This window comes from Oncorhynchus mykiss, chromosome 1 (assembly GCF_057628025.1).
Source record: "Oncorhynchus mykiss isolate SJ-2025 chromosome 1, ASM5762802v1, whole genome shotgun sequence".
NCBI lineage: Eukaryota > Metazoa > Chordata > Actinopteri > Salmoniformes > Salmonidae > Oncorhynchus > Oncorhynchus mykiss.
In genome coordinates this window covers 8,959,026-8,982,076 of record NC_143022.1, presented here as the reverse complement: position 1 = coordinate 8,982,076, position 23,051 = coordinate 8,959,026, and the positions used below count along the sequence as shown (strand labels likewise).

The 23,051-nt window shown below is 43.4% G+C and overlaps 2 protein-coding genes across 2 annotated transcripts; one reads left to right on the top strand and one right to left on the bottom strand.

Annotated features, from left to right (window-relative positions):
• Positions 1–2,816: 2,816 nt before the first annotated feature.
• LOC149985361 (protein ANKUB1-like) lies at positions 2,817–6,870 on the bottom strand. Its single transcript, XM_090182573.1, has 5 exons — positions 6,865–6,870; positions 5,829–6,058; positions 5,591–5,704; positions 4,123–5,046; positions 2,817–3,302 (listed from the first exon to the last, which is right to left on the bottom strand). The coding sequence occupies exons 1-5, from the start codon at positions 6,868–6,870 to the stop codon at positions 3,221–3,223; spliced, it is 1,356 nt and encodes a 451-aa protein (XP_090038699.1). The 3' UTR covers positions 2,817–3,220.
• An 8,247-nt stretch (positions 6,871–15,117) lies between these two features.
• On the top strand, positions 15,118–22,402 carry LOC110514699 (uncharacterized). The gene is made up of 7 exons (XM_090236756.1): positions 15,118–15,438; positions 15,637–15,755; positions 15,984–16,020; positions 16,152–16,552; positions 18,019–21,619; positions 21,773–21,860; positions 22,202–22,402. The coding sequence occupies exons 1-7, from the start codon at positions 15,331–15,333 to the stop codon at positions 22,378–22,380; spliced, it is 4,533 nt and encodes a 1,510-aa protein (XP_090092882.1). The 5' UTR covers positions 15,118–15,330; the 3' UTR covers positions 22,381–22,402.
• The last annotated feature ends 649 nt before the right edge of the window (positions 22,403–23,051 follow it).

The following is a 23,051-nucleotide window of genomic DNA, read 5'->3' as shown; positions in this document are numbered from 1 at the left end:
GTTTGCCACAAGCCACCTGGGAGACACACCAAACATGTGGAAGAAGGTGCTCTGGTCAGATGAAACCAAAATTGAACTTTTTGGCAACAATGCAAAACGTTATGTTTGGCGTAAAAGCAACACAGCTGAACACACCATCCCCACTATCAAACATGGTGGTGGCAGCATCATGGTTTGGGCCTGCTTTTCTTCAGCAGGGACAGGGAAGATGGTTAAAATTGATGGGAAGATGGATGGAGCCAAATACAGGACCATTCTGGAAGAAAACCTGACGGAGTCTGCAAAAGACCTGAGACTGGGACGGAGATTTGTCTTCCAACAAGACAATGATCCAAAACATAAAGCAAAATCTACAATGGAACATTTCAGTCTCTCGATGTGCAAAACTGATAGAGACATACCCCAAGCGACTTACAGCTGTAATCGCAGCAAAAGGTGGCGCTACAAAGTATTAACTTAAGGAGGCTGAATAATTTGGACGCCCAATTTTTCAGTTTTTGATTTGTTAAAAAAGTTTGAAATATCCAATAAATGTCGTTCCACTTAATGATTGTGTCCCACTTGTTGTTGATTCTTCACAAAAAAATACAGTTTTATATCTTTATGTTTGAAGCCTGAAATGTGGCAAAAGGTCGCAAAGTTCAAGGGGGCCGAATACTTTCGCAAGGCACTGTACATGTAGGTAAGGGTAAAAGTGACTAGTCAATCAGGATAGATAATAAACACAGTAGCAGCAGCTAGTGTGAAAGTCGGTCAGTGTCACAGTGAATGTGTGGGTAGAGTGTAGTGAGTGTGCATCGAGCCAATTCAAGAGAGTCAGTGGAAAACAATTAGAAAAATACATCAATAACAAAGGGGGTCAATGCAAATAGTGCAGGTGGCCATTTAATTAACGTTCATCAGTCTAATGGCTTGGGGGTAGAAGCTGTTCAGCAGTCTAATGACTTGGGGGTAGAAGCTGTTTAGCAGTCTAATGACTTGGGGGTAGAAGCTGTTCAGCAGTCTAATGACTTGGAGGTAGAAGCTGTTCAGCAGTCTAATGACTTGGGGGTAGAAGCTGTTAAGGAGCCTTTTGTCCCAGACTTGGTGCTCTCGTATCGCTTGCCGTGTGGTAGCAGAGTGAACAGTCTATGACTTGGGGGTAGAAGCTGTTCAGCAGTCTTATGGCTTGGGGGTAGAAGCTGTTCAGCAGTCTAATGACTTGGGGGTAGAAGCTGTTCAGCAGTCTAATGACTTGGGGGTAGAAGCTGTTCAGCAGTCTAATGACTTGGGGGTAGAAGCTGTTCAGCAGTCTAATGGCTTGGGGGTGGAAGCTGTTAAGGAGCCTTTTGTCCCAGACTTGGTGCTCTCGTATCGCTTGCCGTGTGGTAGCAGAGTGAACAGTCTATGACTTGGGGGTAGAAGCTGTTCAGCAGTCTTATGGCTTGGGGGTAGAAGCTGTTCAGCAGTCTTATGGCTTGGGGGTAGAAGCTGTTCAGCAGTCTAATGACTTGGGGATAGAAGCTGTTCAGCAGTCTAATGACTTGGGGGTAGAAGCTGTTCAGCAGTCTTATGGCTTGGGGGTAGAAGCTGTTCAGCAGTCTTATGGCTTGGGGGTGGAAGCTGTTCAGCAGTCTTATGGCTTGGGGGTGGAAGCTGTTCAGCAGTCTAATGACTTGGGGGTAGAAGCTGTTCAGCAGTCTAATGACTTGGGGGTAGAAGCTGTTCAGCAGTCTAATGGCTTGGGGGTGGAAGCTGTTAAGGAGCCTTTTGTCCCAGACTTGGTGCTCTCGTATCGCTTGCCGTGTGGTAGCAGAGTGAACAGTCTATGACTTGGGTGGTTGGAGCCTTTTGCCAATCATTTACATATCACTTATTTTATTTTTATTTGATTTGATGTCATATTGTAAAAGTATGTATCTGTTTTGCTGAAAATATTATTTTGAAAACAATGAATGTCTACAAGTGCTTCATAAAACAGTTATATTTATTTTTGGATTTTCAAAAGACAGCAAATAGCCAATCAAGTATCAACATAAGTGAAATGAAAGACAGATTTAATTTTCAGTGAATTGTGTTGTCCAGTGAGCAACTCAATGACATCGATTCAATGACATCATTAGATCACCTCCAAGAAGCATCTTCAACGTTCACCTGACAACCCATTGGATAAGACACATACACTAACCAAGTGTTTCTTACCTGTCAAGAAGGTTGAGATCAGAAGCTTCTTCAATACCCCAGAAATGGAAAGGCTTTGAGACAAAGACAATCAACTGTCCAGATAATGCACATACACTAACCCGGATGTTCTACTTGCCCCACTGAGTTACAGTAAAGTTATCATTTATGCATGGGTCCACGATCCACTCATAGCTCTCACAGCTATCTGACAGTTCTCAGAATACTAAGGAAGAAGTGTGTGATATTGGATTTGGTATCCTTCCCACTCCCAAGTGATTGGGAGTCCCATAGGGTGCTGCATAATTGGCCCAGCGTCGTCCGCGTTTGGCCATCATTGTAAATAAGAATTTGTTATTTTGACACAGCACAGACTCATATGAGCAATAATGATCCACATCTTAATAAAAGAGTTTTAAGGCAGGGGGTTGGAGCCTCAATTAGACCCATGTCAAACACTTACAATTACGTACAGTACAATCACATACAGCACAACCACATAGTCACATTCAGTACAATCACATAGTCACATTCAGTACAATCACATACAGTACAACCACATAGTCACATTCAGTACAATCACATAGTCACATTCAGTACAACCACAGTCACATACAGCACAACCACATTCAGTACAATCACATAGTCACATTCAGTACAACCACATAGTCACATACAGCACAACCACAGTCACATTCAGTCAACTGAATGATTCTAGAATAATAATAATTCCATTCACATTTGGCTACTACAAATAGCCAGTGAAATATGATACGTTTTTTGTTACTTGAGAGGAATGACTGAGAATCCACTGCCTGCCGTTGTAAACTTTCTGCACACAAATCAAACACAGTACTGACTATATCTATAAGCCTCATCCAAAGGAACGAAATTCTAAGTTGTCCGCATTGTTTCAGGCATCATCCGTTCCAAAGTCTCATCTTGTTCACTGTAAAAAATAAAAATAAAAACTCAAATAAGAGTTCCTTTTTGGACAATTCCAGGTTGTCCCTCCTTGTTTCAGTATGTTTAATCTGCCTAATGACCAGGATCCTGGTGTCTACCCAATGTGCTGAGCACTCCTCCTGGACAGAGTCCGCGCTACATTCAGCTGCTGCAACCATGGTCTCTGTGTGAAGGCACTGTTAGAGAGTCAATCAACCAGAACAAGGTTACGAGACCAAATCTGTGTCCTAGCATTGTGAAATACTGTATATGTAATGGCTTCAATACATTAATGAAGCGCCCTTACATTCTATCCTCTCCCCATACTGAAACAACTTGTTAGGGTGAACCAATAAGACTGACACTATATACCTTCTAAGCATGATAGTTGGCTCATGATTTGTTTCAGGACTTGTTAGGGTAAACCTATAACAGCTTCTAACCCCAAGTCATAACACTGCTGAACAATTAATCAAATGGCCACTGGACAAGTTCAACTGTTTTATTATTTGTTACTTTAGTTTATTGGGTAAATATTCTCTTAACTCTTCTTGAACTGCACTGTTTGTTAAGGGCCTGTAAGTAAAGTATTTCACGGAAAGATCTACACTTGTTGTATTCAGTGCATGTGACAAATAAAGTTTGAGTTGATTTGATTATGTACCTTCTAAGCATGATGGTTGGCTCATGATTTGTTTGTACTGAAATCTATTCAGGGAGGATAAGGGTATATCATAGGCAGTGATGTAGTGGTAAAACCATTGACTGGTAAATGCTGATTGCCGTTCAGGATTAAAGAAGTAACGCTCCCTCTACTTTCAATGCATCTTCCACAAAAGGTGGGTAAATGCTTGAACAAAATAAAATAAAAAGTGTGTAAACAGCTTTTACATGTGTCCCCCCCCCCCACCACCACTGATTATAGGAGGCTTCTTCTGACAGTATTCACACCTTTCATAAGAAACCTCCAGAGAAATATTCATATTCACCGTAGCTGTCATTTAAACTTTGACTAACCTGGCCAAGGCCAAACAGTATATGGCGTTTTCTCTGGGTGTGAGGTCGCAGTGGAGAGAAAAGGCCTCCAGTGAGGTGGTGAGGATCTGGGCGGAGTTTGGTGAGGCAAACACAGGTCTGAGATTGGTGTCTCTGGAAATGGGCGGGAGCGGGACTCTGCTCCTCCATTGGTTGCTGTTCTGATCCCCACTCTCATCCTCCTCACATCCCTTCCCTCCACATCCCCTCTTCTTCTCTCTTTCATCCCTCGTGGCCACAGGGTGTTGCTTCGGTAGTTGAAGAGGTTTATCCTGGGATGCCAGGGCGCGGAGCGGGCAGGTTACATGAGATGGGCAGTTGATGGAGGTCAAACGTCGAGAGGCTGTGGACATCACCCTGATACCTGCCTTGGCCTCACTCCTCCTGGGCTTGGAGGACATCTTGGGGAGGGTGAAGCCGTCCACCAGGACCGTGTCGCCCACCCTGGTCCTGAACGGAGCCCTGTTGAGGCCCATGCAGTGCCTGGATGCTGCCCTCCTCTGCTCCAGCCTCACCCAGCCCTTTATCTGGAGGTATGTCCGCATGGGCAGGGCCATACCTGGGAGGACCACCACAGAGCACAGCTTGGTGGCCAGGTGACTCACACGCTCCCTGTGGCCGTACTGAAGGGCGATCCTCAGGGGGTCATGACCCTGGGGATCCTGACAGGCAAGGGTCAGAACGCTGCTGGCGATACAGAGTTTGAGGATGGTGAGCTGGCCTCGCTCGATGGAGGCGACAGCGGGACACTTGGCGACGTCGGGGTGGGCCGTCTGGTGGCACCACTCACGGTAAGGGTGAACCCCCACCGGCTCAATGACACGGACCCCCCTCTCCAGCAGCCAGCCGGCCAGGTCCAGGTGGCCCAGAGAAGCAGCGATGTAGAGTGCCACCCGGAGCTGGAACCTGGAATAATACAGAATCAATGTATTTATAACACGTTTCAAGTTTTTTTTGTCAAGTTCACAAGATACAGTGGGTTATAAAACAGTACAGTAAAATGCTTACTTGCAAGCTCTTTCCCACAATGCAGTATTAAATATCAGGGTAAGAGAACAAACATATGAAGGAAAAAAACAAGAGAATATAAACTGGGTCAGTACTATCATTATAAGCTATATACAGGGTCAGTACTATCATTGTAAGCTATCATACTATCATTGTAAGCTAAATACAGGGTCAGTACCATTATTGTAAGCTATATACAGGGTCAGTACTATCATTATAAGCTATCATACTATCATTGTAAGCTAAATACAGGGTCAGTACCATTATTGTAAGCTATATACAGGGTCAGTACTATCATTGTAAGCTATATACAGGGTCAGTACTATCATTGTAAGCTATATACAGGGTCAGTACTATCATTGTAAGCTATATAAAGGTTCAGTACCATCACTGTTGATAGTAAGTCTATCATACAGTTCAGTGTGTAGATGTGTATTCTGACCTCATCACAGGTCTCTCCCTAGACAGGTGTCGTTGGACGGTCAGTCTGTGTCCCAGGAAGCAGCCTCTGAGGAACTCCGCCACCCATTCCAGGTGTCCAACCGTAGAGTAGCCCCTGGGAGACAGAGACACATGCAGGTTGTCCTCCTGGTTTCCATGAACCAAGAATGTGTTCCATACAGTCCATTTGTCTCTATGTTACATCCATAAGGTGTTGAGCCAGAGGACCATTGATCTACTGCACAAGGAAGGCCATACCCAGGTCAATGGCGTAGTCGTGCAGCCGGTTGCAGTCGTAGAGTTGCAGGCCGGTGGGAGAGCTCAGTCTGAAGGAGCTGACGGGAAGCCCACACTGCTGGGACACCAGGGTCATGAGCCTGGCCACAGACGTACTCAGGAGAAACACAGTGCCCAAGACTGAGAGGGTCTCCCCCGTCACGGCACTGAACACACGCACCACCAGCTCCCGCTGAAGTATAAGACCATGGACATACAGTAAATTCACTTGTTTTACATAAATACCTATGTTGTGTTTATACACCGAGTAAACAAAACATTATGAACACCTGTTCTTTCCATGACAAAGACTGACCAGGTGAATCCAGGTGAAAGCTATGATCCCTTAATGATGTCACTTGTTAAATCCACTTCAGTGTAGATGAAGGGGAGCAGACAGGTTAAAGAAGGATTTTTAAGCCTTGAGACAATTGAGGCATAGATTGTGTATGTGTGCCATTCAGAGGGTGAATGGGCAAGACAAAATATTTAAGTGCCTTTGAACGGGGTAGTAGTTGCCAGGTGCACCGGTTTGTGTCAAGACCTGCAATGCTGCTGGGGTTTTTCACACTCAACAGTTTCCTGTGTGTATCATGAATGGTCCACCACCCAAAGAACATCCAGCCAACTTGGCACAACTGTTGGAAGCATTGGAGTCAACATGGGCCAGCATCCCTGGGGAACGCTTTCAAACACCTTGTAGAGTCCATGCCCCAACAAATTGAGGCTGTTCTGATGGCAAAAGGTGGGGTGCAACTCAATATTAGGAAGGTGTTTCTAATGTTTGGTACACTCAGTATATATAAGTTAGGAGTCATATAATTACAGGGGTAAGATGAAGTGGCTCCTTTGCACTAATCTTAGGTCTGGTTTGTGTTTTTACTGCTAATGGTAAAGGTTAGGATTTGGTGAGAGTAAACTGATCCTAGATCTGTGCCCAAGGGCAATTTCTATCCAGAGACAAATCAAAGGTCCATGCTATTTAAACTTATAATATACCACCATCTCGTGGCACAAATTTGTAACAACATTTTCTAATTCATGTGCTGTACTGAGTTTTGTTCTATCACATTGAACACTAATCTGGGTGCAGATTAAATTGAAGACTAATCTGGGTGCAGATTAAATTGAAGACTAATCTGGGTGCAGATTAAATTGTTAACTGAAATATTATGAATATCAAATCAAATCAAATCAAATGTATTTATATAGCCCTTCGTACATCAGCTGATATCTCAAAGTGCTGTACAGAAACCCAGCCTAAAACCCCAAACAGCAAGCAATGCAGGTGTAGAAGCACGGTGGCTAGGAAAAACTCCCTAGAAAGGCCAAAACCTAGGAAGAAACCTAGAGAGGAACCAGGCTATGTGGGGTGGCCAGTCCTCTTCTGGCTGTGCCGGGTGGAGATTATAACAAAACATGGTCAAGATGTTCAAATGTTCATAAATGACCAGCATGGTCGAATAATAATAAGGCAGAATAGTTGAAACTGGAGCAGCAGCACAGTCAGGTGGACTGGGGACAGCAAGGAGTCATCATGTCAGGTATTCCTGGGGCATGGTCCTAGGGCTCAGGTCCTCCGAGAGAGAGAAAGAAAGAGAGAATTAGAGAGAGCATATGTGGGATGGCCAGTCCTCTTCTGGCTGTGCCGGGTGGAGATTATAACAGAACATGGCCAAGATGTTCAAATGTTCATAAATGACCAGCATGGTCGAATAATAATAAGGCAGAACAGTTGAAACTGGAGCAGCAGCACAGCCAGGTGGACTGGGGACAGCAAGGAGTCATCATGTCAGGTAGTCCTGGGGCATGGTCCTAGGGCTCAGGTCCTCCGAGAGAGAGAAAGAGAGAAGGAGAGAATTAGAGAACGCACACTTAGATTCACACAGGACACCGAATAGGACAGGAGAAGTACTCCAGATATAACAAACTGACCCTAGCCCCCCGACACATAAACTACTGCAGCATAAATACTGGAGGCTGAGACAGGAGGGGTCAGGAGACACTGTGGCCCATTCCGAGGACACCCCCGGACAGGGCCAAACAGGAAGGATATAACCCCACCCACTTTGCCAAAGCACAGCCCCCACACCACTAGAGGGATATCTTCAACCACCAACTTACCATCCTGAGACAAGGCTGAGTATAGCCCACAAAGACCTCCGCCACGGCACAACCCAAGGGGGGGGGGGGGGGGGGGCGCCAACCCAGACAGGATGACCACATCAGTGACTCAACCCACTCAGGTGACGCACCCCCTCCAGGGACGGCATGAGAGAGCCCCAGTTAAGCCAGTGACTCAGCCCCTGTAATAGGGTTAGAGGCAGAGAATCCCAGTGGAAAGAGGGGAACCGGCCAGGCAGAGACAGCAAGGGCGGTTCGTTGCTCCAGAGCCTTTCCGTTCACCCTCCCACTCCTGGGCCAGACTACACTCAATCATATGACCCACTGAAGAGATGAGTCTTCAGTAGAGACTTAAAGGTTGAGACCGAGTTTGCGTCTCTGACATGGGTAGGCAGACCGTTCCATAAAAATGGAGCTCTATAGGAGAAAGCCCTGCCTCCAGCTGTTTGCTTAAAAATTCTAGGGACAATTAGGAGGCCTGCGTCTTGTGACCGTAGCGTACGTGTAGGTATGTACGGCAGGACCAAATCAGAGAGATAGGTAGGAGCAAGCCCATGTAATGCTTTGTAGGTTAGCAGTAAAACCTTGAAATCAGCCCTTGCTTTGACAGGAAGCCAGTGTAGAGAGGCTAGCACTGGAGTAATATGATCACATTTTTATTTTTTTTTGGTTCTAGTCAGGATTCTAGCAGCCGTATTTAGCACTAACTGAAGTTTATTTAGTGCTTTATCCGGGTAGCCGGAAAGTAGAGCATTGCAGTAGTCTAACCTAGAAGTGACAAAAGCATGGATTAATTTTTCTGCATCATTTTTGGACAGAAAGTTTCTGATTTTTGCAATGTTACGTAGATGGAAAAAAGCTGTCCTTGAAATGGTCTTGATATGTTCTTCAAAAGAGAGATCAGGGTCCAGAGTAACGCCGAGGTCCTTCACAGTTTTATTTGAGACGACTGTACAACCATTAAGATTAATTGTCAGATTCAACAGAAGATCTCTTTGTCTCTTGGGACCTAGAACAAGCATCTCTGTTTTGTCCGAGTTTAAAAGTAGAAAGTTTGCAGCCATCCACTTCCTTATGTCTGAAACACATTCTTCTAGCAAGGGCAATTTTGGGGCTTCACCATGTTTAATTGAAATGTACAGCTGTGTGTCATCTGCATAGCAGTGAAAGTTAACATTATGTTTTCGAATAACATCCCCAAGAGGTAAAATATATAGTGAAAACAATAGTGGTCCTAAAACGGAACCTTGAGGAACACCGAAATGTACAGTTGATTTGTCAGAGGACAAACCATTCACAGAGACAAACTGATATCTTTCCAACAGATAAGATCTAAACCAGGCCAGAACTTGTCCGTGTAGACCAATTTGGGTTTCCAATCTCTCCAAAAGAATGTGGTGATCGATGGTATCAAAAGCAGCACTAAGGTCTAGGAGCACGAGGACAGATGCAGAGCCTCGGTCCGATGCCATTAAAATGTCATTTACCACCTTCACAAGTGCCGTCTCAGTGCTATGATGGGGTCTAAAACCAGACTGAAGCATTTCGTATACATTGTTTGTCTTCAGGAAGGCAGTGAGTTGATGCGCAACAGACTTTTCTAAAATGTTTGAGAGGAATGGAAGATTCGATATAGGCCGATAGTTTTTTATATTTTCTGGGTCAAGAATATATAAATATATGAATATGTATTTCAATGAACCCAAAGGGCCTCTTCTTCTCCTACTATACGGCCTGCTGTGCTCTACTGTACTCTGCTGTACTCTGCTGTACTCTACTGTACTCTGCTGTGCTCTGTCTGCTGAACTCTGCTGTGCTCTACTGTACTCTACTGCACTCTGTCTGCTGTACTCTGCTGTGCTCTACTGTACTCTACTGTACTCTGTCTGCTGTACTCTGCTGTGCTCTACTGTACTCTGCTGTACTCTGTCTGCTGTACTCTGCTGTACTCTGCTGTGCTCTACTGTACTCTACTGTACTCTGCTGTGCTCTACTGTACTTTACTGTAGTCTGCTGTGCTCTACTGTACTATACACCACTGGGTATACAGACTCTTCAGATACTGTTAGCGAACACCAGACTGAGGTCGAGGCGATTACATGGGGAAAAGGTTTATGACTGTAAGGGTGTTTGGTACAAAGGCAACACTACATCGGGCCACATTTCAGCTCTATCCCAGGTCAACCATACAATACTATAGATTTCCACTCTAGTCAACCAGCAAGAAGGAGAGACAGACAGAAGGTCTGGCTTTGACTATGTCAATGATGGGATGTGTAAGTAAGGAGTAAGGAACACAAATAAACATTATTCTGATGGTTAAATTTGTACTTAGATACATAACCACTCTCCTCTGTTAGCAAATCTTCCACAGAACTTTGTGGAACAGAGTGAGTTCTGTCCCTGTCTGGCTCTGGACATGTACCCAGGGACCTCTGTACAACAACACTTCACACTCACGAAGCAGTGTTCTTACTAATCAATCACTCTACCATAACCATGGTCTCGGTATAAAGCAGTGTCCTTACTAACCAAATACTCTACCATAACCATGGTCTTGGTTGAGCAAGGGCAATATTACTTTAAGTCTCAAGCAGGGTGACCTCAACATACTATATATCGCCATACTATATACCACCACACTATACAGTGGGGCAAAAAAGTATTTAGTCAGCCACCAATTGTGCAAGTTCTCCCACTTAAAAAGATGAGAGAGGCCTGTAATTTTCATCATAGGTACACTTCAACTATGACAGACAAAATGAGAAAGAAAAAAAATCCAGAAAAATCACATTGTAGGATTTTTAATGAATTTATTTGCAAATTATGGTGGAAAATAAGTATTTGGTCACCTACAAACAAGCAACATTTCTGGCTCTCACAGACCTGTAACTTCTTCTTTAAGAGGCTCCTCTGTCCTCCACTCGTTACCTGTATTAATGGCACCTGTTTGAATGAACTAAATCACCTAATCATACCTAATCATACTATATAATCATACTATATAATCATACTATATAACCATACTATATATTACCACACTCTATATCACCATAATATATATAATCATACTATATAACCATACTATTTAACCATACTATATAACCAATACTATATATTACCACACTATATCTGAAACACTTTATGCTAATGATAGTATGAAGCTGTTTCAAGCAATAGCCAGCTCACTTTGATATGCATTTTCAAGATCGGGTAGAAACAGCTAGGTGTTCGGCTGGTACCTTCAGCAGGCAGCAGATGGCACTGCTAGGGGTGATGCCAACGTCTGTCAGGACCCAGCTGTCCCGAAGGATGGCACCAGCATAGCTCAGCTCCAGGAAGTACCTCACCTGCTTGTCGTCTGACAGTTGCACGTGGAAGTAATCCTGCCAGAGGAAGAAGATTGGAAGCACAAGGAGCCGTAATTGAGTGTCCCATACAATCAGAGTGAGAGGGCTCAGCACTGATGGAGCCGTAATGGAGGGTGTCCCACACAGACACCCATTATGGAGGGTGTTCCACCCAGGCAGATGTCAATGTTTACCATACAATAATTGTAAAAGTGTCCAAATGTGTACAATTAAGAAATAAGGCCCAAGGAGGTGTGGTATATGGCCAATATACCACGGCCAAGGGCTGTTCTTAGGCACAACGCAACGTGGAGGTATATTGGCCATATACCACAAACCCCCAAGGTGACTTCTTTTTTTTTCTTCTCCAATTTAGTGGTATCCAATTGGTAGTTACAGTCTTGTCCCATTGCTACAACTCCCATTTGGACTTGGGAGAGGCGAGAGCCAAGAGCCGTGCGTCCTCCAAAACACAACCCAGCCAAGCCACACTGCTTCATGACACCATGCCCGCTTAACCTGGAAGCCAGCCGTGTCGACCGTGTCAGCGGGCACTGCTGCGTGCACTGCGCCTGGCCCGCCACAGGAGTCACTAGTGCGTGATGGGACAATGTTGACAAAGCACTGCTGGCGTGGCTGTCTCCTACTGTAAGTACTATCGCCCTATCACATGTCTCCTACTGTAAGTACTATCGCCCCATCACATGTCTCCTACTGTAAGTACTATCGCCCCATCACACGTCTCCTACTGTAAGTACTATCGCCCCATCACATAACCATGTCTCCTACTGTAAGTACTATCGCCCCATCACGTCTCCTACTGTAAGTACTATCGCCCCATCACATAACCATATCTCCTACTGTAGGTACTATCACCCCATCACATGTCTCCTACTGTAAGTACCATCGCCCCATCACGTCTCCTACTGTAAGTACGATCGCCCCATCACGTCTCCTACTGTAAGTACTATCACCCCATCACATAACCATGTCTCCTATTGTAAGTACTAGTCACATACTTTACTTGACACCAGCCAAATGAACAAATTGCTTCTTAGAATCATCTTCCTTTCCCATGGAGCTGTTGGCTGAGGTTGGAGAAGCCAGGAGGAAGGCATGGCCAGCCGTTGAGAAATGCTTGTTGAAGTTTTTGGTTATCATGGATTTATCTGTGGCGACTATGTTACCTAGCCTCAATGCAGTGGGCAGCTGGGAGGGATGCAAACAGGCTCACATAAACCCTTCATGAAGACAAGTAGCCTAGTGGTTAGAGTGTTGGACTGGTAACCGAAAGGTTGCAAGTTCAAATCCCTGAACTGACAAGGTACAAATCTGTCATTCTGCCCCTGAACAGGCAGTTAACCCACTGTTCTTAGGCCTTTAATGAAAATAAGAATTTGTTTTTAACTGACTTGCCTTGTAAAATAAAAATTTGAAGCAGAGCTTAATTTGTAAATTGGGAGGTGCCAGAGGGGGGGCTCTGTGGTACCAGAACTCATGAGAAAAAAGATCACCTATTATAATAGAGCATTGAACGCATATCATCACATTTGGGTAGAGCAGTAGAGTAGAGCCATTTACAGTAGGTGAACACATGGGGAACATTTTTAGTAGCCTAGGGTCCGGGAAAGTGTTGGCCTTTTTAAAACCGCATTTCGTGCAATTCTACATCCTTTTACATGACTGGAGACTTTGGCATTATCTTTTTTTAATCCGCACAAATGATCGAAATGGCAGGCTACTTTGACACTGACAAACTTAGTATCTGAGATCAATAAAAACGACCTTGTCTTGAATCCATCAATAGCCTATAGGCCTAGGTTTGTGGAGAAACATATAGTAGGCTACAATATGAGGAGGAAATTAGTCCTAAAAATGCTTTCCAGTTTCACTGACTCACCCAATGATGCGCAGCTCACTCGCTGGAGATTGTCGATGCGCTCGTGTCAAAAGCCTATCTCTCCCTCTCTCTGTTTTGTAAAACAATGTTTGGGTTTTGATCAAATATTTTGGTAGTCTACAGCATAGTCTTATCTTTTCAGCAAGAGTCATTGCTTTTCAATCTGTGTTTTCCCTTGACTGTATTTGAAATATTGCAAAAGGCCTGTTTTGTCTGCGTGCTGTTTTTTCACTGACAGATTTGCCTCGCGTTCCCGACTGTAGGCTATTCTTTGTTATTGGGCTACAATCCGCAGCTAGGCTATTTAAAAAGGGGCCATTGGTCCTTTGTAGCTAAATTATAGGGTTTCTCATGACGTATTAGGCTATTCTGAATGATTTAATTTATTTCTGAACAGACAGCAGTAATTCCGTAACTTTAGAAAATTCCACCAGAACCCTTCATGCAGCTATGATTCTATAAGGAAACAAATGATGAAGTGCAACTCTGGAGAGATGAGGGGGCAGGATAATTGACGAAGAGGCAACTCGAATGAACTTTGATCGCTTTTATTATAATTGTTACATAGCAAAAAGTGAACATTATTTTTCATGGCACGAGAGGTACCGGATTCGGCCAAGTAGGTTCCGGAACAAAACAGTCCAGAACGGAACGGTGCCGGATCCTGTTCTGGCATGATCCTGCTCAAATTAAGCACTGATTTGAAGTACCTAGGCCTCTACCTGCTGAGTATAAAGATTATTAAACTAGATTCAGTGGGCTTGTCATTCACAGTACTGATGAAAAATCAAGTACAGTTGATCTAAATGTGGATATACGAGGACATCTAGTGGTCACCGATTTAAAAAAAAAAAATCATGCAAGGTATCTTTGCACTAGCATGCGATGCCATATATTTGACGCAGGTATTTATTTTTCAACATGTATTGTCATTGACTGGAACAAAATATAATTGTATGAGCTATGCCTCTGTGTCCCGGCGTTGTTGTACCCCTCTACTATCTGGCTTGGTGGGGCGATCTCGTTCTGCATGCCTGCTTCACTGAGATACAATGTGTCGTCATGCATTTGTGCATGCACGCTGTTAACGGTCATACCCGTCTTGCTAACTTAGCTAGCTCATCAACCAGTATTTTATTCTCCTTTTCTGCACGATAGCACTTATTAAAGCCTTGAAACTCATGGGGACCCCACTGTTACCACGGGTCATCGAGCTAGCCCTTATTTGGCAGCAGGGTTGCATCGGTTTCCATTGGATTTGACAGCTTGTTAGGCTGGCTAGCTAGGTAGCTAATTCGCTAACGCGAACTGTTTATCACGTAGCAGCCTATGCTGACTAGCATCGCTAGCAACTAGCTAACATGGATAAAGTCTAGTCGTGGGTCCACAAAATCAAACAAATGGTACTGAACTGATGACAAAATTATGTTTAGAAATTGTAGTAGCTATTTATGTTGTTGTTGTTGCTTAATGACATTGCGAATATCATATTTTTTGTCATTTAACTACCGGTATTTATTTAATCCGGTTTCGGCATGAGAAAAGTATTAATCGCAAATTCCAGCACTAACAGATACCGGGGAAAAAGAAATATGAGAACCGGTCACGAATGCGGAGCCACGCCCTAAAATAACATGTGACCACAAGGCGTTTGTGACGCCTTGTGAAGCTTGGCTTCCCTTCAGAAAGTAGCTGATTCTTGTACTTTACAGCTGTATTTTCCTACAGTTACTAATAATACTAGCAACAAAACAGATTTCATTCCTTAAAATGATATTGCCAGATGGAAGAAAATAATAAGGTAGGCCTAAACTGTAATAAGATATACCTTAAAGACTGCTTGTGTTTAATCCTGAATCCAGTTGCCCCTCTTGTACTGGGATAAAACAATAGGCAAGCCATGAACCTTATGGAGGAGTACATGTGTTTTGTAGACACACCTGGGTTCTAGACTGGCTGAGGTAAACATTTTAGGAAAGCCTGGGTTTTTAATATCGAAGTCATTCTAAGGGGTAGGTTTGACAAAGCAAATGAGTGAGTGAGTCTTTGACATGAAGACAGTGGTTAGATTCTGCCATTGGGACTGCTCTGATGTTTCCATTCTCTCCTGGTTATGACCATAGAGCCTTGTCCCAGTCTCTAGACCTGCCTGTCTGTGTGATGGATGACCACCTGACCTCTGAAGCTGTCAATGAGATGGTAAATTGACCTTTTCATTTCAGTGATGCTATCATTGGCAATGTTGACGTACCACAACCATCTCTGTTGTGTTGCAGTTGTTTAATTGGCCCAACGTTGCCAATGCTCCTCCCCTCTTTAACAGTTAATAATTATTTCAGTATGATATTTGTTGTTTATTAAGTTTGATTATTTGCAATATAATTACATTTCTACCAGGAGCAGAGCAATTCTACCAGGAGCAGAGCAACCTCAGTGATGGAAACCACAGAAGAGGGAAAGCTCAACAATGTGGAACATCTGACACTTATGGACTTCCTTCAAAACCTAACTGAGAAGTATGTTCTGTTTTCTTTGGTACTATCACACCTTCAAGGAAATAGGATCAAATTAGAAACTGATCAATCTGAAAAAAATGTTCAGTGCTAGAAAAGTTGTCACATTGCAATTTTGCCAAAACAACTGACACAAAGCAAGTATAACTTCACGATCAGGCAAATAATTAAATAAAAACTATTCTGCCACGCATCCTGATATGACAACATTTATAACAATATTGTTTTCAGGCAATGGAGGGGGATTCGTGAGGGCATGTTTGACCCGGTAAGATCATGTTACTGACAATTTAATCAGATTACCATGAAAACTCTGCCTAATGTTTAACCTTGTTCATAAGCTTTTGAAAGACGCACTATGCAACATTTTAAAACACTTCTTCTGTTTCTGGAATACAGCTGACAAAACAACAGCTTGCCGGCTTGTGTCTGAGGATTGTCCAGTTTTTATCGGACAAGCTGATGCAGATCATCATCCCAGGTCTTTACGAACTACTGGGCATCCAAGATGCTGCCTCTTCTCCATTGTCACAGAGATCTCTCACAGCGTCACTCACCAGTCTGTTAGACGATAAGACTAACACCAAGTCCCGCGTGAGATTTACTGAGGCTGGTGTACCTAAGAGGCCAGGCAGTCGAAAGTCTTACAATAGCTTTCGCATCCCGACTCCCTACCCTTCCTCCAACTGTATGGAGCAGGAAGAGGAAGAAGAGCAGGAATCACAACTTAAGTTCAAGGAGATTTACCTGACTAAGGGCAGTCTGGGCAGTGGAAGCTACCTGCCCAAGGGGGCCATGAGGTATGTTCTTAAAGGGAAATTTAACAACTTCATATTCATCTCCAGCATCACCATATGTGAAAATTACACATTTCCATGCTTTGTAGTAAAAAAAATATAGAGGGTCGTAACTGTTTCCAATAGTGCTGAGAAATTAGTGCTTTTTGAGGTTGGTTTGGTTTCCATTCAAATATTTAAAAAATAATCACGGTTTTGGATTTCAATACTTTTTTTAGACATTGAATGCACTATGGATTATGTGTGTTGAATTCTGTAACAACACATAATAAAACAATGAATAAAAGTCCCATGATGGTAGTGACTGTCCATTACTGTTTATGACTTATCAACCATCATTTACTTTCTCATATAAAATATTTATTTGATGACTTTATTATTTCATTCCAAGTCATCAACTCATCTCTATGGAGCTGCTGCTTATCCTGTCTGACAAAATCACTATTTTAGTAGTTCTTCTAAGTAAATAAGACCTACTTTTATGACCGCTGAACACCAACTGTCAATCACTTAGATCATGTATTTCCAGGTAGAGAATCCTCGCAACGCAACTGCTTTTTATCTCTCTCATGCATTCTCTCGTCTCTCCGTCTCAGTCAATGAGGTTTCCGTATCTGCTCCACACAGAGTGGACAAGCAAGTGGGCGTGCAATGGATTATGGGAATTAATTGCCATATTTTCTGTGCTAAACTATGTAGAATATTGGCCTGTTGGAAACTACAACTCCCTACTACATTGCATAGTTCGTGCTTGATCTGATTTATCTCTACAGAAACTGAGCATCGAGCTCACAGAAGAAGAAAAAAATTAACTATATGGAATTCAAATAATTGAGCCGACGTCGGTCAATTAATTGTTTAAAAACCTAAAAATAACAAAAATGTTGGTTAAATGCTCAGCTCTAGATTCTAATGACATCATCAGTGTGCATCGTGTGATTTTAACCAATTATGAGTAGGCATTTCCTACTAATTGGTTGATGATGTCATAGAAAACACTTATCTTCCTCTTTCTTTTTTTACTACAAAACATAGAAATGACCGTTTTTCACATATGCTGATGTAGGGGTGGTGCTGGAGATGATGAATATGAAGTTGAAACATTTAGAAATTTCCCTTTAACATTTCTTCAAACTGCCTTGTATTTATGATTGTCCTTGAAGTTATTAGAAGTTACAGTATTTGAAGTTCATAGCAATTTGGATTTTTGTAGAGGATAGATGTTGCCAGGATAGATAGATATCCACAGGCCAGTTTCAATACAAATGACTTATACAAAATACATTTTATTGGGCTTTAGAAATTAAGCAGTTAGGCTGACATCACACTAAGGTTTTTTCTCAGAGAAACAGCAGCGTTTTCCTCATTGTTTTCAATGGTGCAGATGTATTTGACACACTGAATGTGCATCACAGCCTTACATATTATTTGTTTGACTTTGATGATTTCTGCGGGTTTTTTTTCCCAAGGACTCTAACCTCTCTGTCTGATGTGCAGAAGAAAACAACCAACTCTGAGACGCTACAAGTCCTCTTAGGTGTCTCAGAGGACACCCTTGTCACCTGTGTGCAGGACAGCCTGCAATGTTCTCTCTCCAAACTTGCATGCATGTCCAATTCTCCATCTGGAAGTGCAGGCTCTATGATGCTAACCCCTGCTGTAATGGCAGAGTTGGCTAAAGATGTCAAGTCGGCCTTATCAGTGGTCGTTAAGAGTGCCTCCGCTAGCCAAACCTCTGTAGTGACACCGGTAAGGGGAGACTCACAGACCAAGGTGACTGAGAGCATGGTGAGAGAGCTGGCCGCTAAACTTGAAAAAGTTGACCAAGAGAGCAAAAGTCTAACAGGGCAAGTCATGACCATGATCTCTGACACAATGGTGGCTTTTGTTGACGAGAACGAACAGAATTTGCTGGAAGATCTGAAGGACAAAATCACGTTTTTGGCATCGCATGTTGGCTTCATTGAGGATCTTGATGCCCTGATAAGGAAATACGAGACCAGCTACAATATTGGTGAATCTGGTTCCTCCTGCACGCTCACATCTAAGAGCATCCAAAAACTCTCCAGCCGGGAGTTTCAAACATCAGCAATACAAGCAGTGAGTGGAGTTCTTGACAAAAAAGTCAGTAGTTTGAGCTTTCCTAGTTCAGTCATTCAGTCTGAGTTAACAGGTGCTGTATCAGGTCAAACATTGTCTGGCATTGTAAAGACAGAGTCAATTCACCCAGTGGGCTCAGCAGCGTCAGTAGTTGTTAAGACTTTCGTGTCAGATATGAAGTCCTTGGCTGAATCTGAAGAGAGTCCCCAACAGAAGAGTGCCTGGTCTGCTGCTGTTCACATTTACCACAGCATCCAAAACAACTTGAAAGATTATTTCGGCAAGCTTCAGAGATTTGCCCTAAAGAGCATTGTCACATCTGATGACAACATCACAAATGCTGAGTTTAAGGAGACAGTTCCACTTCCTTGCTTAAACATGAAATATAGGCCCAGTAAGAGTGAGCCTCAGTTGCCAGAGTCCACTGGTGCAGTTACTTTACAAAGAGGCCTAAGTGAGAGCTCAAAACTTCTTTGGGCAAAAACTGAGTCAGAAGAAAGCAAGCTCCTTCTGACAACTTGCACCAAAGAAGTCATCTCAGAGCTTCTGGTCTTGTACAACACTGTTGGAGAAAAAGGATCAGGCTTCTCTATTGAGAGAGAGACAATTGTAGAGGGTGTTCTGGCTCAGCTTGGGGATATCTCCCATTCCAGGTCCTCATCACCAATAGTATGTGAGTTCCCCTGTCAAATTGAGGACAGCAGAAGTAAGGCCACAGCTTCTTTGACCAGTCTGTTAGATTGTATTAGAAAACTCTCAAGTGAGGAATTTAAGAGAAATGCCACTCAAGCAGTGAGTGAGTTCCTAGTTAAAAAGTCCTCCAGTAGCTTAACTAGTGCACAGCCTGCTTATTCCAGGTCTTGTTCCATTCAAAACCAGTACACATGGTCAAAGGATATTTGTGCGGATTCTGCTGCCTTTGGCATCATTGACACATTTGTGGAAGACCTGCAGAGCTTGGCGCAACCTGCAGAAGTAGAGGAGAGAGAACCTGACGTCCAGGAAAATGCACAAAAGCTACAGAGTAGGATCTGGTCTGCTACCACTAGTTTATATAACAATATTCAGAAGACATTAAAGGACTTCATCATTCACCAGCGGAGGTCAGACATGCAGAGAAGAATGTCTAGTCATATACCCACAGAGGACTCTGGAAATCTTGGGACTAAGGAGTACCTTGGTTTGGCAAGCCAGGACTTGAGGCAAGCTAGTAAGAGTGTGCCTCACTTGCACAGTTTGAACCTTGAAGTGGCTCTACACAGGGGTGTCAGCGAGAGTTCAAAACTTCTCTGGACTGAAACAGACGAGGCTCTACTGACCAATAGTACCAAAGAGGTAATTTCAACAATCTTGACCTCATGCGAGGATCAGACATCAAATGCACCTTGCTTCTCCACAGTAGGAAAGAAAATATCTGATATGTCCCTTGAGGTCAACATGTTGGTAGGTGGTGTTCTGTCTCAGCTGAAGGACATCTCCTTGTCAAGGTCCCCAACACCATGTGAAGACATGTTTGAACGTCTCCAAGGTTCTCCTGAGCGAACCTCTCCAGTAAGTCTAGATTGCAGCACGGCTGCCTCCAAAGGCATTGCATCTTCCCACAGTCTTTCAACAAAGAGCCTCCAAAAACGTTCTAGTCATGAGTTCCAAACCAAAGCTGAGAAAGGAGTGAGTGAGGTCCTCTCTAGATCATTTAACATTGTGGAGGAAGGTACAACAGATAAGTACCTCCAGCCTGTATCTACATCCACCACATCTACTGATATTATACAAACCATGGTGAAAGACCAGCAGGAGCTCACCCAGACCACCCAATCATCTGACATGGTATTTGGAACCTCCCTGCTCACCACTGGACAGGTTTCTGAGAAAAGAATCTGGTCTGTTGCTCGTAACATCTACTATAGTCTGCAAAGTAAGATTACGGAGTTTCTCAGAAAAGATCTTCAAAGATCAGACACAACACTTGGTTCAATCCAAATCTTTACATATCAAAGCAGTCCTGCATCACAAAGAGCAAGTCTCTGCCATCTTGAGGTCGACCAGAGCAGTGTTACACCTGGTGGAAACGATGCCTGTGTGGACATTCCGCACAAATTACTACCTAAAACCACTGAGCTCTCAGGATCCATGCTGGAGGATATTGACACGATCCGTTGTAGGAGTGCTGACAGCCAAAATACAAGAAATACCTCTTCTTCACGCTCCTCCATCTCTCTAACACCTACTTCAAAATTAAGGCAGTCGAAATGGCACTTTGCTTTACCCGGGACTCCCATCCCCACTGAGTTTCCTGCTCAGATTGACTTTCCCATTGTTAGAAACACAATCATTGAGGACTTCTTTCACACAGAGGACTTACTTCCTGTAACCTTTGTGGACAAAGTCAGGCAAGCTGCTGGGGTGGTAGTGGACATTATGGTGGAAAGTGTTGAGAACACACAGGAAAATGGACAGGGTGCTTCTCATCCTGACAACCTCCGATCTGCTGTTAGGAAATTGAGAAAAATCATTTCCACTTGGACCATCCACATTTTCAGCCATGAATTGGTGGATAAAGTGATAGCCCTTCAGGACAGCCACAGCACTCCACAGGTCTTAACATTGGAAGCAGCCAAAAGTGCTTCAGACTCCATTCTTTCAAGGCTGAAATGGGGAAAGGAACAATGTGCCATATCCAAGGAGCTCTCCTCTCAGCTTCTCCAGATATTTGCTGAAGAGACAGTGAAGTGCTTCCTGAGACAGTGGTCAGATGAGTATGAAAACATAAACTTTGATGTTTCAGTCCAGAACGATCCAAAGACTTCTACTTGCATGGTCATTCTTCAAATGATCACCAAAGCCACTGCTAAATGTTATTTTGAGTCCGCTACCAGCGTGGCCACCAGTGACATTGTAGAAGGCGTGTTTGATTTGGAAAGGGATACCATCAGCAGTACTGGAGAGCAGGTCCTCACCTTCAATACAAAGGTATAGTACACTTTCATGAATAACACTGCTGTTGACCTTTTATATGATTCTTTGTGTCATGGCATTGCACTGGTTCTTTGCAGTTGATATGCTGTACTTTAAGATATCGAAAACATTTCAGTTTGTTTTAATGTGCCTTTTCCCACCAACCAGGGTTCCAAGAATGTTAGTAAGAACCTCTGTCCTCAAGAGTCTCTGGAGTACCAGCCTCAGAACATTTCCCCTACTGTGTACTTTACAGGTAAGCCCTGCTGCTGTTTAGGCTGCTGCTCAGTCAAGACTGAGACATTATCCCTTTACCATTCCACTAATTCATTTGGAAAGACATTGTACTCCTCTGAGTTGTTACCTATGACATACTGTACTGTGGGCTGGGTGGTAGCCTAGTGGGTTAAGAGGTTGGGCCAGTAACCGATAGGTTGCTGGTTCAGAATCCCTGAGTTCACGAGGCAAAATCTGTCAATGTGCTCTTGAGCAAGGCACTTCATCCTAATTGCTCCGTGTAAGTCTCTCTGGATAAGAGTGTCTGATAAATGAGTAAAAATGTAAATTGATGGCATGCTGGATGGTCTTTCGTTGCAGAGACGATGACAACATCTCATGGCTCCTTTTCTCCAGAGGGAATTTATGATATCGCATCGTCCTTCCCACTTGAAGAGAAGAGTCGCAAACCCTCCCTTTTCACCAGATTGTCTAGATCCATCACGAAAGGCTTTCTCAGCACATTCAAATCTTCAAGGAAAACCAAATTATTTAAATAAATTCCTCATTATAACAACAAGAGCATTCATTTGTTCAGATGAGAATCTAATCGTATTGGTCACATACGCCGAAAACAACTGTGAGATGCTTTATTACGAGCCCATTCCCAACAATGCAGAGTTAAAAAGTAAGAAAATATTTTCTAAATAGTAACACAATAACAATAACAAGGCTATATACAAGGAGTACCAGTACCGAGTCAATGTGCATGGGTGCGAGGTAGTTGAGGTAATACAGTATGTACATGTAGGTAAGGGTAAAAGTGACTAGGCAATCAGGATAGATAATAAACACAGTAGCAGCAGCTAGTGTGAAAGTCGGTCAGTGTCACAGTGAATGTGTGGGTAGAGTGTAGTGAGTGTGCATCGAGCCAATTCAAGAGAGTCAGTGGAAAACAATTAGAAAAATACATCAATAACAAAGGGGGTCAATGCAAATAGTGCAGGTGGCCATTTAATTAACGTTCAGCAGTCTAATGACTTGGGGGTAGAAGCTGTTCAGCAGTCTAATGGCTTGGGGGTAGAAGCTGTTCAGCAGTCTTATGGCTTGGGGGTAGAAGTTGTTCAGCAGTCTAATGACTTGGGGGTAGAAGCTGTTCAGCAGTCTAATGACTTGGGGGTAGAAGCTGTTCAGCAGTCTAATGACTTGGGGGTAGAAGCTGTTCAGCAGT

What these genes read in the sequence shown, in the direction of transcription:
- LOC149985361 (XM_090182573.1), bottom strand. An exon ending in GGTATGGCCTTCCTTGTGCA is followed by an intron (nt 5,705 to 5,828) that starts GTAGATCAATGG and finishes TCTGTCTCCCAG; the next exon opens with GGGCTACTCTACGGTTGGAC. An exon ending in TACTGTTTGGCCTTGGCCAG is followed by an intron (nt 3,303 to 4,122) that starts GTTAGTCAAAGT and finishes ACTCTCTAACAG; the next exon opens with TGCCTTCACACAGAGACCAT.
- LOC110514699 (XM_090236756.1), top strand. Translation starts at nt 15,331, where the DNA reads ATGTTTCCATTCTCTCCTGGTTATGACCATAGAGCCTTGTCCCAGTCT. An exon ending in TCCTCACCTTCAATACAAAG is followed by an intron (nt 21,620 to 21,772) that starts GTATAGTACACT and finishes CCCACCAACCAG; the next exon opens with GGTTCCAAGAATGTTAGTAA. An exon ending in CCCTACTGTGTACTTTACAG is followed by an intron (nt 21,861 to 22,201) that starts GTAAGCCCTGCT and finishes CTTTCGTTGCAG; the next exon opens with AGACGATGACAACATCTCAT.